This window comes from Adiantum capillus-veneris, chromosome 6 (assembly GCF_014529385.1).
Source record: "Adiantum capillus-veneris isolate H3 chromosome 6, ASM1452938v2, whole genome shotgun sequence".
Lineage (NCBI taxonomy): Eukaryota > Viridiplantae > Streptophyta > Polypodiopsida > Polypodiales > Pteridaceae > Adiantum > Adiantum capillus-veneris.
Window position 1 is genome coordinate 22,977,822 of NC_140936.1, and position 13,500 is coordinate 22,991,321.

The window sequence follows — 13,500 nt, forward strand, 5'->3', positions numbered from 1 at the left end:
GACATGTTTCGGCGGAGGTAAAAAAGACGCAAACTCACCTTTTTACAAACATTTCACTATTTTTTAAATAAAGTATATATTCGCTCTCTACATATTCTTACAGGGCACAAAAGTGACCTTAAAATTCCCCTAATGGGAACCTCAAGGCCAAGATACTTGAAGCTATCTACCACTTCAAGTTGCTCATTGTTGTATACAATGCATGGATTTTCGTCATTGAGGGTCTTTACAAGCATAACCTTGGTTTTGGATCCATTCACGATCAGCCCGCTGTGTAGGCAAAAGCGTTCCAAGACACTCATAAGCTTTTGTGCATCTTCTAAGGTATGTGCCAAGAGCACTACATCATCGGTATAAAGCAAAAGCATAGATGATGTATAAAGCAAAAGCATGATCACCACATTTTCGATCTTAACCTCTTCTATGCCTTCTTGTTGTATAAAATCAAGAACCATGCATTCCAATTCATCAATGAGTAGCCCAAAGAGGGTTGGGGAAAGTGGGCGTCCTTGTTTGATACCAATGGTGCTTGCAAAAACATCTGAAATTCCATCTCCCATACGTAGTCCACATATCACTTTTTGGTAGATGCGAAAGACTGCATGCATAAATTCTCTTGGCACTTGAAGGCTTTGCATACGTCTCCAAATATTTCCTCGCGGTACCATGTCAAAAGATATCTTGAAATCCACAAAGCAACAATACAACTTTTTTCTTTTCAATCGAGACGCTAGAAAGGGGGAAATGGGAACAACACCCGACACACTCTACACTGCCTCTCTATAGCCCAGGAAAATACCCGGTACCCCTCACCACACAAAATCACGTACACACACACACTATCTGCCAACCTTCACACCATGGACTCGCCTACGAGCAATCACAACTACCCACACTCACACATGAGCAACAAACCATCATATCCCGACACCACTGGATGGATACAACTCCCCAATCTGTAAATGCACTCACACAGGGAGGCGACAAACGCCTCGACCACACATAAAATAGCGCACTCAATCATTCTCTCTCTCCCTCTCTCCACACACACATACACAAAACTCGGAGCCAACGCTACCACGGACGTACCAGGGCACGAGACGAGAGAGACGAGGTGATTGATGGCAAACCCAACACGGAAAAAATCCTCCCGAATTGTGAACTCATATCCATAGCACAAGACAAAAAACACTTCTCATACAATGATGGCGTCTTCCCCTTGGCGACCTTCTCTCCTGCTTCACAAGCCCCTAGCGGCCTCTCGCAATGGGCATTGGCCACACACCACTTCCCATCAGCTAGCGGCCTTCCACAGACAGCTTGCAACAATAATAAGCAGGGCACTCTGCCTGCCGACTCCCATTCTCAAGCCCTGGCGGCCATCCCCACCTTCTCCTCCATCTGCTCCTCCATACCAGCCTTGCGGCCGATCCCTTCCCCTTGCAGCTCTTGAGCGCTCTGTCATACCACCCTTGAAGCCGGCCCTGCATAACAGGCTCAGCCCGCCACCCTTGAAAGCTGCACAGGTGACAGCTTACTCCCCTCCTGCCCTCGGCTGTTGCAGTTCATGGCCATCCTCAACCTGGAGCTCTCGGCCTATCCCGTGGCATGCAGATAGCATCTGCTATCCTCACAACTGATGAACCCTCCCATTTGGCAATCCTGGCTTCTCCTAGCCACCTCAGGCTGCCTCCAATCCCCCTTTGGCCACTAGCGTCCCCGCATGCAATTCCGCCACCTCCCCTTCGTTCACGCTGTCCTCAGCTTGGCCCCACCTTCTCCCAGCCTCACCAATCCACTGCATGGCCAACAAGGCCGCCCTCTCATGCAACTGCAGCCCCCGATGTCTTGCATGCACCCTTCCCAGTTTGCTTGCCCTCCAGATGGCCCTCCTTTCCCTTGTTGCAGGTCGTAGCGCCGCCACAAAAAAACATTGTTTTTATTTTATTTTTAGTCTTCAACTTCAGCTTTGCTATCTTTAAAAAGATTTGATCTTCGCCTTGTATCACAGGCACTCCATGCTTCCGATTGTCTACTGTCCTTCATGCATATCTTTGATCACCAATGCTAGGAAAATTCAACTAGCTTGCCTTAGCATCATCAAAACAAAGCTTCAAGGCCCGCTCCACAAAAATGGTTCCCGAGTGACGAATCTTTGCCCAAAGAGGTGAAGACTGATACGACGTCGACCAGCCTTTGCTACCACGACTCTCAATTGGATATGTGCCTTCAAATTTATAAAATCCATGAGCTCAGTAAATTGGAGCATTGATTCTGCATACATATCATGTCACCTTCATATGCATTGATATCCATCAACCTTGAACACCTTTAGGCTCTTCGACCAATAGAGCTCAAAATCCACAACTTGACCTGCAAAATGTCACATATGGCATACATATCATGAGGACACCAGCTCAAAATTACACCTATCATGTGTCCAAGCACCCTGTTATCACTCTGTCTGCTGCTATGTATTTGTTCCTAGCTATTTCCTGGGTCGACATGACTTGGGTGCACTATCATTGCCCAACCCCTCCGTTGAGCATTTATGCTCTACCATAGAATTATTTAGATATTAGAAAACTGCATAAGAAGAAACTGATAGATACTATGTACAAGAAGCATTAGATAGATAGAGAGAGATATCCATCTGCTGTAGAGCCCACTCGGGTCAAATGGAAAGCCGGAGGCTTCCCCAAGCATAGTGTAAACGCCACCTAGATCAAAGATATGGTATTGCTCATCATCATCCATCTGTAAAGCATATGCATACACCCCTGATTTGCACCTATAAATTTGTAAGCCAACCATTCCTGTAAAGCTTGATAACACCATCCTTCAAAAAACTGCATGCATGAATCATTTTCCCACCCAAAACAAGCTTGTACACCCTGCACAGCTTCCGCATCCTGTGTTCCCCAGCCATCGGCTATGGACTCCTCCATAGCATCACCGTCTTCAAGAAAAACAACCTGCAGCAATTGGCATAGCGGTGCTTGCATAGCCACTTTCAACAACATATCCATCAACAGCATGGCACCCACCTGCGATAACTCATCATCCAAAGCAGATACTGGCATATCTTCACATGTAGACTCTTCAAACATCACTGGAAAAGGCGGAAAGCCTTGCATACCTTGTATTCTCGCCATAAATTTAGCAACCAAAACCTGCGACTCGTCATCAACATCGACTATCGGCTCATCGAATCCCCAATCATCTTCATCAAGACATTCTTCTTCAGTCAACATAGCCTGACCACCACAAGGCACGAGAGAGGGTTACCCAACCCCTTGGTCTTCGCAAATTGGCTCTTTACCTGCAACCTGCCGTTCTTTGACCACCTTATCGACATGCATAACATCATATGTCTCATACCTTGAGAAAGCAGACTTCGTTTCTCATGTGATGTCCGACGTATCCAAGGCACTGCTATAGCTCGAATACACCTTGGTTTTCTCCACAAAACTCACCGGCTTTGGCACTTCAGCTATCTTCTCCACTGCTTTCTTTCCAGCAGTCACTTGGTCAAGCACATCAGGTGGTACTCGGTAGACTCTTCTCTGCAGCAGCTGCTAAGGACTCATAGGCCCACGCGGTATCATCTCTACTCTGTCATCACGCCTATCCACTGCTATCACATGTCAACAAAGGGTCGGATTACCTGAAGCTCTTCCCTAGCAATTGGCCTTGGCACCAATGGACTCACCAGAACCAGCTTTGCCTGTTGCTTCTTTAAAACCTTCTTCGTCCTGCTCTGTGCATAGGCTACTTCCTCCTTGTACGTGCACGGTCCATCTATCTCGACTTTATCCCGCACTTTTACATGCAAGAAATCCACAAAATTGGCATCTTCAAAAAATTTGCATTCTCTACAGCAGTTACATTAACCAACTTTCTCCATAAGGCCTCCAACTCCCACACGGATGCTTGGAAATCACCGTCAAGGCTTTGCTTTAGGTTGTCCATCATCTGCTTCACTTCACTCCACTGCGTGTTGGCCACATATCGGCTTCAGAATGCCGCTTCCAATGTGCTCCAATCCTATTTTTCTTCAGCCTGCAAGCCCTCGTACCATACCTTTGCTTTTCCACGAACTAGGAGCGGGGAAGCTTGGGCCACTCCCTCTTCTCTTGACAAGCCGCTCTCCAACAGAAATAGGGCGTAGTCTTGCAGCCAAACCTCAGCATCTTCAGCACCTATAAAAGTCAAAAAATCCGACCAGATCCTGCTCTTCAAACCGCGAGACCGTCTTCGACTTCACCAAGGAGCAATCAGTAGATCCTCAGTGGGGGCACCACTGATGGAAAGGGGGAAATGGGAACAACACCCGGCACACAATACACTGCCTCTCTATAGCCCAGGGAAATATCCGGCACCCCTCACCACACAAAATCACGTACACACGCACACTATCTGCCAACCTTCACACCATGGACTCACCTACGAGCAATCACGACTACCCACACTCTCACATCAACACTTCAGTACAATAAACCCATCAACAAACCATCATATCCCGACACCACTAGATGCATACAACTCCCCAATCTATAAATGCACTCACATAGGGAGGCAACACACACCTCGACCACACATAAAATAGTGCACTCAATCATTCTCTCTCTCCCTCTCTCCACACACACATACACAAAACCCGGATCCAACGCTACCACGGGCGTACTGGGGCACGAGACGAGAGAGAAGAGGTGATTGATGGCAAACTCAACACAGAAAAAATCCTCCCGAATTGTGAACTCATTTATCCATAGCACAAGACAAAAAACACTTCTCATACAATGATGGTGTCTTCCCCTTGGCGACCTTCTCTCCTGCTTCACAAGCCCCTAGCGGCCTCTTGCAATGGCCCTTGGCCACACACCACTTCCCATCAGCTGACGGCCTTCCACAGATAACTTGCAACAATAATAAGCAAGGCACTCCGCGTGCCGACTCCTATTCTCAAGCCCTGGCGGCCATCCCAACCTTCTCCGCCATCTGCTCCTCCATACCAAACTTGCGGCCGATTCCTTCCCCTTGCAGCTCTTGAGCGCTCTATTATACCACCCTTGAAGCCGGCCCTGCACACGGGCTCAGCCCGCCACCCTTGAAAGCTGCACAGGTGACAGCTTACTCCCCTCCTGCCCTCGGCTGTTGCAGTTCATGGCCATCCTCAACCTGGAGCTCTCGGCCTATCCCCTGGTATGCAGATAGCATCTGCTATCCTCACAACTGATGAGCCCTTCCATTTGGCAATCCTGGCTTCTCCTAGCCACCTCAGGCTGCCTCCAATCCCCCTTTGGCCACTAGCATCCCCGCATGCAATGCCGCCACCTCTCCTTCGTTCACGCTGTCCTCAGCTTGGCCCCACCTTCTGCCGGCCTCACCAATCCACTGCATGGCCAACAAGGCCTCCCTCTCGTGCAACTGCAGGCCCCGATATCTTGTATGCACCCTCCCCGGTTCGCTTACCCTCCAGATGGCCCTCCTTTCCCTTGTTGCAGGTCGTAGCGCCGCCACAAAAAAACATTGTTTTTATTTTTTTTTAGTCTTCAACTTCAGCTTTGCTATCTTTAAAAAGATTTGATCTTGGCCTCGTATCACAGGCACTCCATGCTTCTGATTGTCTATTGTCCTTCATGCATATCTTTGATCACCAATGCCAGGAAAATTCAACTAGCTTGCCTTAGCATCATCAAAACAAACCTTCAAGGCCCGCTCCACAAAAATGGTTCCCGAGTGACGAGATCTTTGCCCAAAGAGGTGAAGACTGATACGACCGTCGACCAGCCTTTGCTACCACGACTCTCAATTGGATATGTGTCTTCAATTATATAAAATCCATGAGAACAGTAAACTGCAGCATTGATTCTGCATACATATCATGTCACCTTCATATGCATTGATATCCATCAACCTTGAACACCTTTAGGCTCTCCGATCAATAGAGCTCAAAATCCACAACTTGACGTGCACAATGTCACATATGGCATGCATATCATGAGGACAACAGCTCAAAATAAAATTACACCTATCATGTGTCCAAGCACCTTGTTATCACTCTGTCTGTTGCTATGCATCTGTTCCTGGCTATTTCTTGGGTCGACATGACTTGGGCGCACCAACGCTTCCATAAGAACTCGAAGAGTGACAAGGTGATCAATAGTGCTATGATGCTTTTGAAAAGCTACTTGCCAAGCGCACACTTGCCGTTCTTTTCATCCCATTCACTTATCTTCATCTCCATGATACATCCAAATAACTTTGCCATCAAAGAACCAACCATTATAGTGCGATAGTTGTTCACATTGTTTACATCTCCTCCTTTGTGCAAAGGTTTGATCCAATTTGCACTCCAATCATAAGGCATGCCATGCTGAAGTGCAAGGCTAAACATATCACGTATCCAATGTCGTGTTTTCTTGCTTGTCCATTTAATCATTTCAGCCTTGACACCTTGAAGGTCCCCTGCCTTGCAAGTAGCAAGTTTCTCAAGCGCGCGGCATACATCCTCAATGGTAAAGAAGGGAGGCTAAATGGAAGGGAGCTACAACATTCCATCTTATCAACATTGGGTTGCTCATAGAGGTTCTTGCAATGCGTATACATATCCTCAAGAGTCAAGTCACCAAAGCTCTCAAGACACTTGCCTTTTAGATTTTGTCAAAACTTGCCACATGCATGTGCTTTTTTTTGCGCTAAAAGAAGTTGTTTTCTGACTTCCCATCTTCTCCTATTCTTTTGAACAAGTGTTTTATATATGTGTGAACGTTTCAAGTAAACTTCCTTGTCTTTGCTTGCATCCAACCTTAGCAAGTGTTTTCGGGCTTGACTACATTCCATGTCAGACAATTTTTTTTTGGTGCTACCCTTCTTAGACCTTTTGCTAGATATGTGTTTTATCAAAAAGCATTCCTTCACACAAGAGCAAATTACTTCTTTGAAAACTTTCCACTTGCATTCTAATGTTGGGCTCTCTTTATGCTCTGTCATGCTTAACATTTGGTCCACCATATCAGCATATATAAGTGCTCGTTTGAAGTCTAAACGTAGGTACGAATGATTGACATCATGATTGGAGGCTACATGCTCAGGTCTTTTACCACACTTGAGGTCAATACATAACATCCTATGATCCGATTTTGGATTCCATTCACCAAGTGTAAAGCTTTGTATGCATTTTAGAGTGGCTTCCAAAAACAACATATAGTCAATCACGCTATCATCATTGTGCTTTCTACATGTAAAGTCATTGGTGCCTTGCTATAGAGATACACCATTTGCAATGAGCATTCCGGTACTATTGCACATATTGCACATATGTAGAAGTGACTTTCCGTAGTGATCCAGTTCTACATATTGCACATATGTAGAAGTGACTTTCCGTAGTGATCCAGTTCTTTTGTATCATTAGAACTTCGATTATATATGAGAGACATGCAGCATGTCGACTTGTTGTGTGTTGTGTTGTAACGTATTTGTGCGAGCATTCATGTCTCCAAATACAATGACTTCACCTTGGTCCTTGTAATGAGCAATGTCTTCCTCTAGTTCAACAAAGAGTTGATCTCTATCCATATCCAAGCGAGCATAAAAGTTGGAGTCATAGTGAGGAATGTAGCAACCAGTCACAAACATCACTTGACCATTTGGTGGACTGATTTTCAGCCATAAGTAGCATTTATGTTTATCTTTGACAATGGAAACATCTTTCAAAACCTTTTTGGTCATACATGCTACGCCTCCTTGGCCTCTATGTTGCTTTGTATTTTTAGCCCACATCAAAGAATGCACATCGTATTTGTCAAATCCAAGAATTCGTTGCTCATCATGCTCCCATGTTTCGACAAGAAGTATCACATCGGAGTCATTGGTAAGCTCATCAATGCCAATTCTCGCATTCCATGGATACGCGTTACAATTCAAAAAGCTTATTTGCAAGCATAGTTAGTCTCATAGATCATATGTCCCTATTTGTTGGGTGGACTTGCATCCTCCTCAAGTGACTTTTCTTCTTGAGATGACACCTTAACCTTCTTGCTTCTTTCCTCATATGATTTGTGACGTACATTTTGTTGCATAAGAGTGCGATCCTCATATACATTACAACCCGTTCCGAGGTAGATCCTACTATTGTCAAGGATGATCTTTCTCTTTACCTCATCAGCCATGGTACGTACAATAGGTCTTTCTCCCGAGCGAGGGACTCCTTGTTTTCCAACTTGATGTGTACCATAAGCCATGATTCCAGACATGTCAAAGTATGTAGCAAAAAACTCTTCAATAGCAACCGCAAGAGATTGGGGTGTTTCCATGCTTTCCTCCTTGATTCCACAAATGACGATGTTCTTTAAGCGTTTTTGCCGTTCTTGAAATTCTTGAGTGTCCACATTCTCTACATTCTTTGCTTGGACAACGGCTTGCGTGATAGGAGATGTAGAAACCACATTATCCTTACATATATCAGTCCATGATATATGGATGCATTTCTCATCTCACATACATCATGTCGTATTGTATCTATCGTTTCCTCTTTCAATACATGATCACTCTCAACTTTGCTCAAGTGCTCTTTCAATACATTCATGTCAACAAGAGAGCGCTTACATTCTTGAACTTCATTCTCAAGATGCATCAAGCGTGATGTTTGCATTTCAAGAACCTTCTTGAGGTGCTCATTCTCCACAATGAGAACTCTTAAAGTGTCATTCTTCGTTTCAAGCGCGCGCAACTCTTCACCTTGCTTGTTGATGGTTTCTTGTAATGAGACCAAGTAAGCCATAATCATTACTTCCGTTGCTGTAGATGATTAGATTCGTAGGTTCTCAATTTTTTTCTCCCTTGTTGCTTGCATATATCGTTCAATCTCTTGCACTTAAGCAAGACTCCTACCATTGGACAGTAGAACCTCAAGGGGTGATGGCTTGGTAGGGTCTTTAATGAACGGAGTAGGTAGGCTGTCAACATGGTCACCGTTGGGGAGTGTAAGGTCTACATGAGAAGTGAAAGGTGAATCTGCCTCCCTATTGTCCTCGTTCACTTCATTAGTTGTGGGCTCGGAACAGGTGGCTCGACTAAAGGTCTCTTTTAAGTAGCTAAACACGCTAGACCCGTGTCGTGGGACAAAGGCATGCATGTCTTGACTTAACATTTCAAGGTTTTGTGTAGGATATCCCTCCATGATGTCATAGTCCGAGGAAGAGTCACTAGATGTGATATGAGGGTCTTGAGTTGCACTACCTTGGGTTCCAGCCAAAGGCCCGAAACCCAATGTGGGTGGGTAATTGGTTCATGTGCAATTCGAGGCACTCTCTAATGTATCGGACTCTATCACTCGTCGAGAGCGCAAATACATGTGTGAGACGCGTATCCCAAAAGCGTTGAGTGACGAGTACTCTAAGAGGTCTCGCCACTAGAGATTTTGGTTGTTTTACTTGGTTTTGTTTGTTTTGTATTTTTATTTTTTATTTTTTTGAAACCCCTTTTTATGTGCGTGAGACGGAATAAGTCCTATGATAGCTTGAAACGAGTGTATCGTTTAGAGGAATTTGACGTGCTTTGCAGCACACGATTTGGCTACCAAAAACTCTCATGATCCCCAGAATAGTCGAATTCTAGTTGGACATGTAGGCAAAATGGGAAAAGTCCAAGGAAGCTAGTGGAAGGAAAGGGCGAAGCTTAAATCCCACATGCTTCTTGTTTACCTCTAGACTTGGGGTATATATAGAGCATGAGGTACTCTATTCCTTCACTTGAGGGGAAGCTATGGAGGTCTCCTCTTCCTATATATATATATATATATATATATATATATATATATATATATATATATATATAAAAGATCGAGATTGAGGCTAGGACTGTCCCGATCCCGATCATTCTTTTAATGAACGTTTTGCTTGGATGAAAAACTGTCTAGGATTTTTTCTTTTTCTTTTTTTGTTTTGTTCTTTGATTCAAACATTGCAAAAACTATGGAATTTTAGAATTATTGAAATGCAAAATTACAGGGCTACAGATTTACACAAATGCAACAGAAATTCAGATTTGCAGAAATACAATGCCTAAGCACACAGATCTAGAGCAAAAACAATTTTGACAAAAAATTTAAAAAGATAGTACAAAAAACAGATCTGCAAAAACAACCACACATACACACTCTTTCCAACCTTTCTCTGTAAACAAAAGAAAATATTAACCTCAGCAATGCACATGCAGGCTACATACGAAGCTCGGCGCAGAGCATTTCCCCAACAATGGCGCCAAAAAGTCTACTTCTATGGACTTACTATACGTCGTGTGCGAGCCGCAGGGCTACAAGCACACAACGTGACAGATGCAAACAAGCTCTACGTCTACAAGGTGGTGTGTCACTCACCTCCTACAATGTTGTTGTCGAGGGACTCTGTGTGCGCACAGAGAAGAAGAGGCCGCCGCATCACCGCTCGTCCTTCTCCGTGCCACCGTGCTCACCATTGCTCTCTCTCTCTCTCTCTCTCTCTCTCTCTCTCTCTCTCTCTCTCTCTCTCTCTCTCTCTCTCGTGCGCGCGCGCTCTCGTAAAGTGTGAGCTTTGTCCTAGTGTCTAGAGTATGAGTCAAGGAGAGGAAAGGTGGATTTATCTCACGTGCAGTGGTGCAAGTTTGTAGAGCTACTTAAAGCTCATTTCATAAATGAATAAACAAAAAATTCTATTTTGCATTACAGCTTGTGATGGCTTAGCAAATACTCAAGATCGTGTTTATGAGTCCAAGTTAATTGATCTTAAAACCTAATTCACTTGAGTGATAATCTAACCAACACACACTCTCTTGTGTGCACGATGTTTCTCTTTCATCCCTGCTAGTATGATCCCATTCCCATCAAGTGGTATCAGAGCACCAGGTTATGCTATCTAGGTTTATTGCCATGCAATTGTGTGTTAGTGTGATTAGCACTTAGTAGGATTAACATTCCTTTGCATTGCATAATTTCCTTTTGTTTAATCACGTCATAATCACTCTTTTGAAGCTAATCAACGATGGGATATGCACCCTTGAAAGGATATGCCACTACTCACGTTCATTAAGTTGATGAAGGAGGATTAGTCGTCATTAAGAGTTGCTAATAGGCACTTTTGTATCAATGGTCGCAATTTTAGATTGCCCTTTTGTGATGATTTTTTGGTGATTTTTTCCTTAATTAATTTCATCAACTTCCATCCTTTCCTTGAATTAATTACATCATCTCAAAGCTCTCAATACAAGTTTTTCAACTCCGCAAACCGAGCTCGGCAGCTCCCTCATCTCCATGCCCAACTGTGTTGCCTAAAATAGGTGTGTGTATGCGTACACTCTGCCGGCAGTAAGGATAAAAGTATATTGTTTTGTCCTCTTCACAACCAAAAGGCCAAGCCCACGTGGTTACCCCACTTGTCTTTAGAATTTGGAGGGGCACAAGGTCACGGGGTCAAGCCTCTGCCGATTTTTTTGCTAAAGAGGGATGTGGGCGGAATCGAATTGGAAGCTTAAATGGGCTAAATTCTTCTGGTGGGTCCCCGTAGGAGCCTGTTCACATCGTGTTGACAACGTGCCCCCCCTTTTTTGAAGCGCAAGCGGATGCCACTCGCTATTCATTGTGTCTTATAGCGAGGTCAGGTCCATAAGAGGGAATGCCCGCGGTTTTCCTCTTTCACTCCGATATCCACTGTAGGAGGACCTTCCCACCGCTTTGCTCCGAAACTCCAACATCCATTGCAAGAGGACCTTCCCACAGTTTTGCTCCAAAACCCCGACATCCACTGCAGAAGGGAGAGCTCAAACTATCGAAATTCAAAAGCCTTCAAGCATAAAAAAGGAAGCAATTCATCGAGCTTCAAGGCCATTCAAAGGAGAGATACATCAAGATTTAAAGACTTCACTGTCAAAACTCCAAGACAAAATAAAAGTCGAAATTTTGTGAAGAGGAGCTTCACAAAATTTAAAGTAATTCTCTCTCTCCCTCTTGCTATTAACCATAAAAATTTTGCAATCCAAGCACAACAACTTTTGCAATGTTTATCAAAATCCACATTTGATTTATTTGTGCTCGTGTATGTTAGGAAATATGACGTAGCTAAGTAGATAATTGAGTAGGTTACTTAATGGAGAGAGATAATTTTCACACACGAGAGATTATAGAGTAGAGAGAGAGAGAGTTTACACATGATATACGTGGTTCACTCAATGTGGGCTATGTCCACGAAAGCAGTCATTCAATGGCTTTAGTACTTCAAATAAGAAGTAAGTTACAAAAGGATTATACCCTTTTGGAACTCCCGTCTTGCTTCACTCTCATCACCTCACATTAACTTCACAATGCACCACAATGCTTCACAATCCATTTGTGTGTGGAGAAGAGGCCTTCTTTTATAAACCAAAAGGGTTGCCCTCTCTCATGAGAGGCAACCATGTGTAGCAGCCCTTGTGTAGACAAGTCCACATCGGACCTTCCAATCCGCCCATGTGTGGCCGCCCTTGAGAAGACAAGTCCGCTTTTGAATTCGGCCACCGGCCATTGAATTGACTTCCGACCACCGACCATTGATCACCGGCCAACCGACCGGTCGTTTTCCGACCACTTTTCGACCGTCGGTCGAAATATTCTGGCGAAACCAGTCTCGAGCTTTGCTCGAGATTGGCCATGAAAATTTTGGTTTCCGACGAGTGATTTTGATTTTCGACGAGTGATTTTTCTTCACACACAATGGCTTCTCCTCATAATGGGGGCCTTACAAATGTGAGTTTTTAATACAAAAAATTACAAGGGGTAAATCAGACTCCATACTTAACAATGTAAAGAGGTAGACACTGGCTAGGAGAGTCTCCTAGTTGAAAGGCTACTTAATGAAAAAGCAATTGAGGGAAATAGTCAAGCCAACGCTCGTTGATCCTACATCCACTACTGATGCACAAGTACTGACACGAGCTATGAGTGCACAAAATTAAGCCAAGGACGAGCAGGCATTAGGAATCATAATAACTGCACTACATGACAATTATGTACACTTTATTGATGATTGTGATACCTTATCAGTTGCATGAGAAGCACTACAAAAAAACTTTGGAGCTAGGAAAAAGAAAAGCAAAGTAAGCTTAAAGAAAGATCTATACAAATTGCAAATGGAACATAACGAAGATATTGTAAGCTTGGTTAATCGCCTCAAAAGCATGACCACACAACTAGCTTATGTAAACAATACAGTACCAAAGGAGGACAAAATTACGGTTCTTCTAGCAACCTTACCGCTTAGCTTTGACCAGATCATGACCATCATTGAAGAGAAGGATCCAAATCCAGATTTTCAAGATGTCATCAACTCTTTAATGTCTAAGGAGAAGAAGCAAGGGAGGAATTCAAGGGGAGGAGCTTTTGCAGTTAGCTCTAGTAACAAACTTGTTTCAAGTGCAGCAAAGAAGGGCACATAGCAAAGGATTGTCTATGATCAAAGACTTACAGCATTTGCGGGAAGAAGGGTCACC

The 13,500-nt window shown here is 44.1% G+C and overlaps 1 protein-coding gene across 1 annotated transcript; it reads right to left on the reverse strand.

The window, feature by feature from the left end:
* Positions 1–1,491: 1,491 nt before the first annotated feature.
* LOC147455256 (uncharacterized) lies at positions 1,492–4,847 on the reverse strand. Its single transcript, XM_086514074.1, has 2 exons — positions 3,382–4,847; positions 1,492–3,257 (listed from the first exon to the last, which is right to left on the reverse strand). The coding sequence occupies exons 1-2, from the start codon at positions 3,406–3,408 to the stop codon at positions 2,721–2,723; spliced, it is 564 nt and encodes a 187-aa protein (XP_086370200.1). The 5' UTR covers positions 3,409–4,847; the 3' UTR covers positions 1,492–2,720.
* Positions 4,848–13,500: the final 8,653 nt, after the last annotated feature.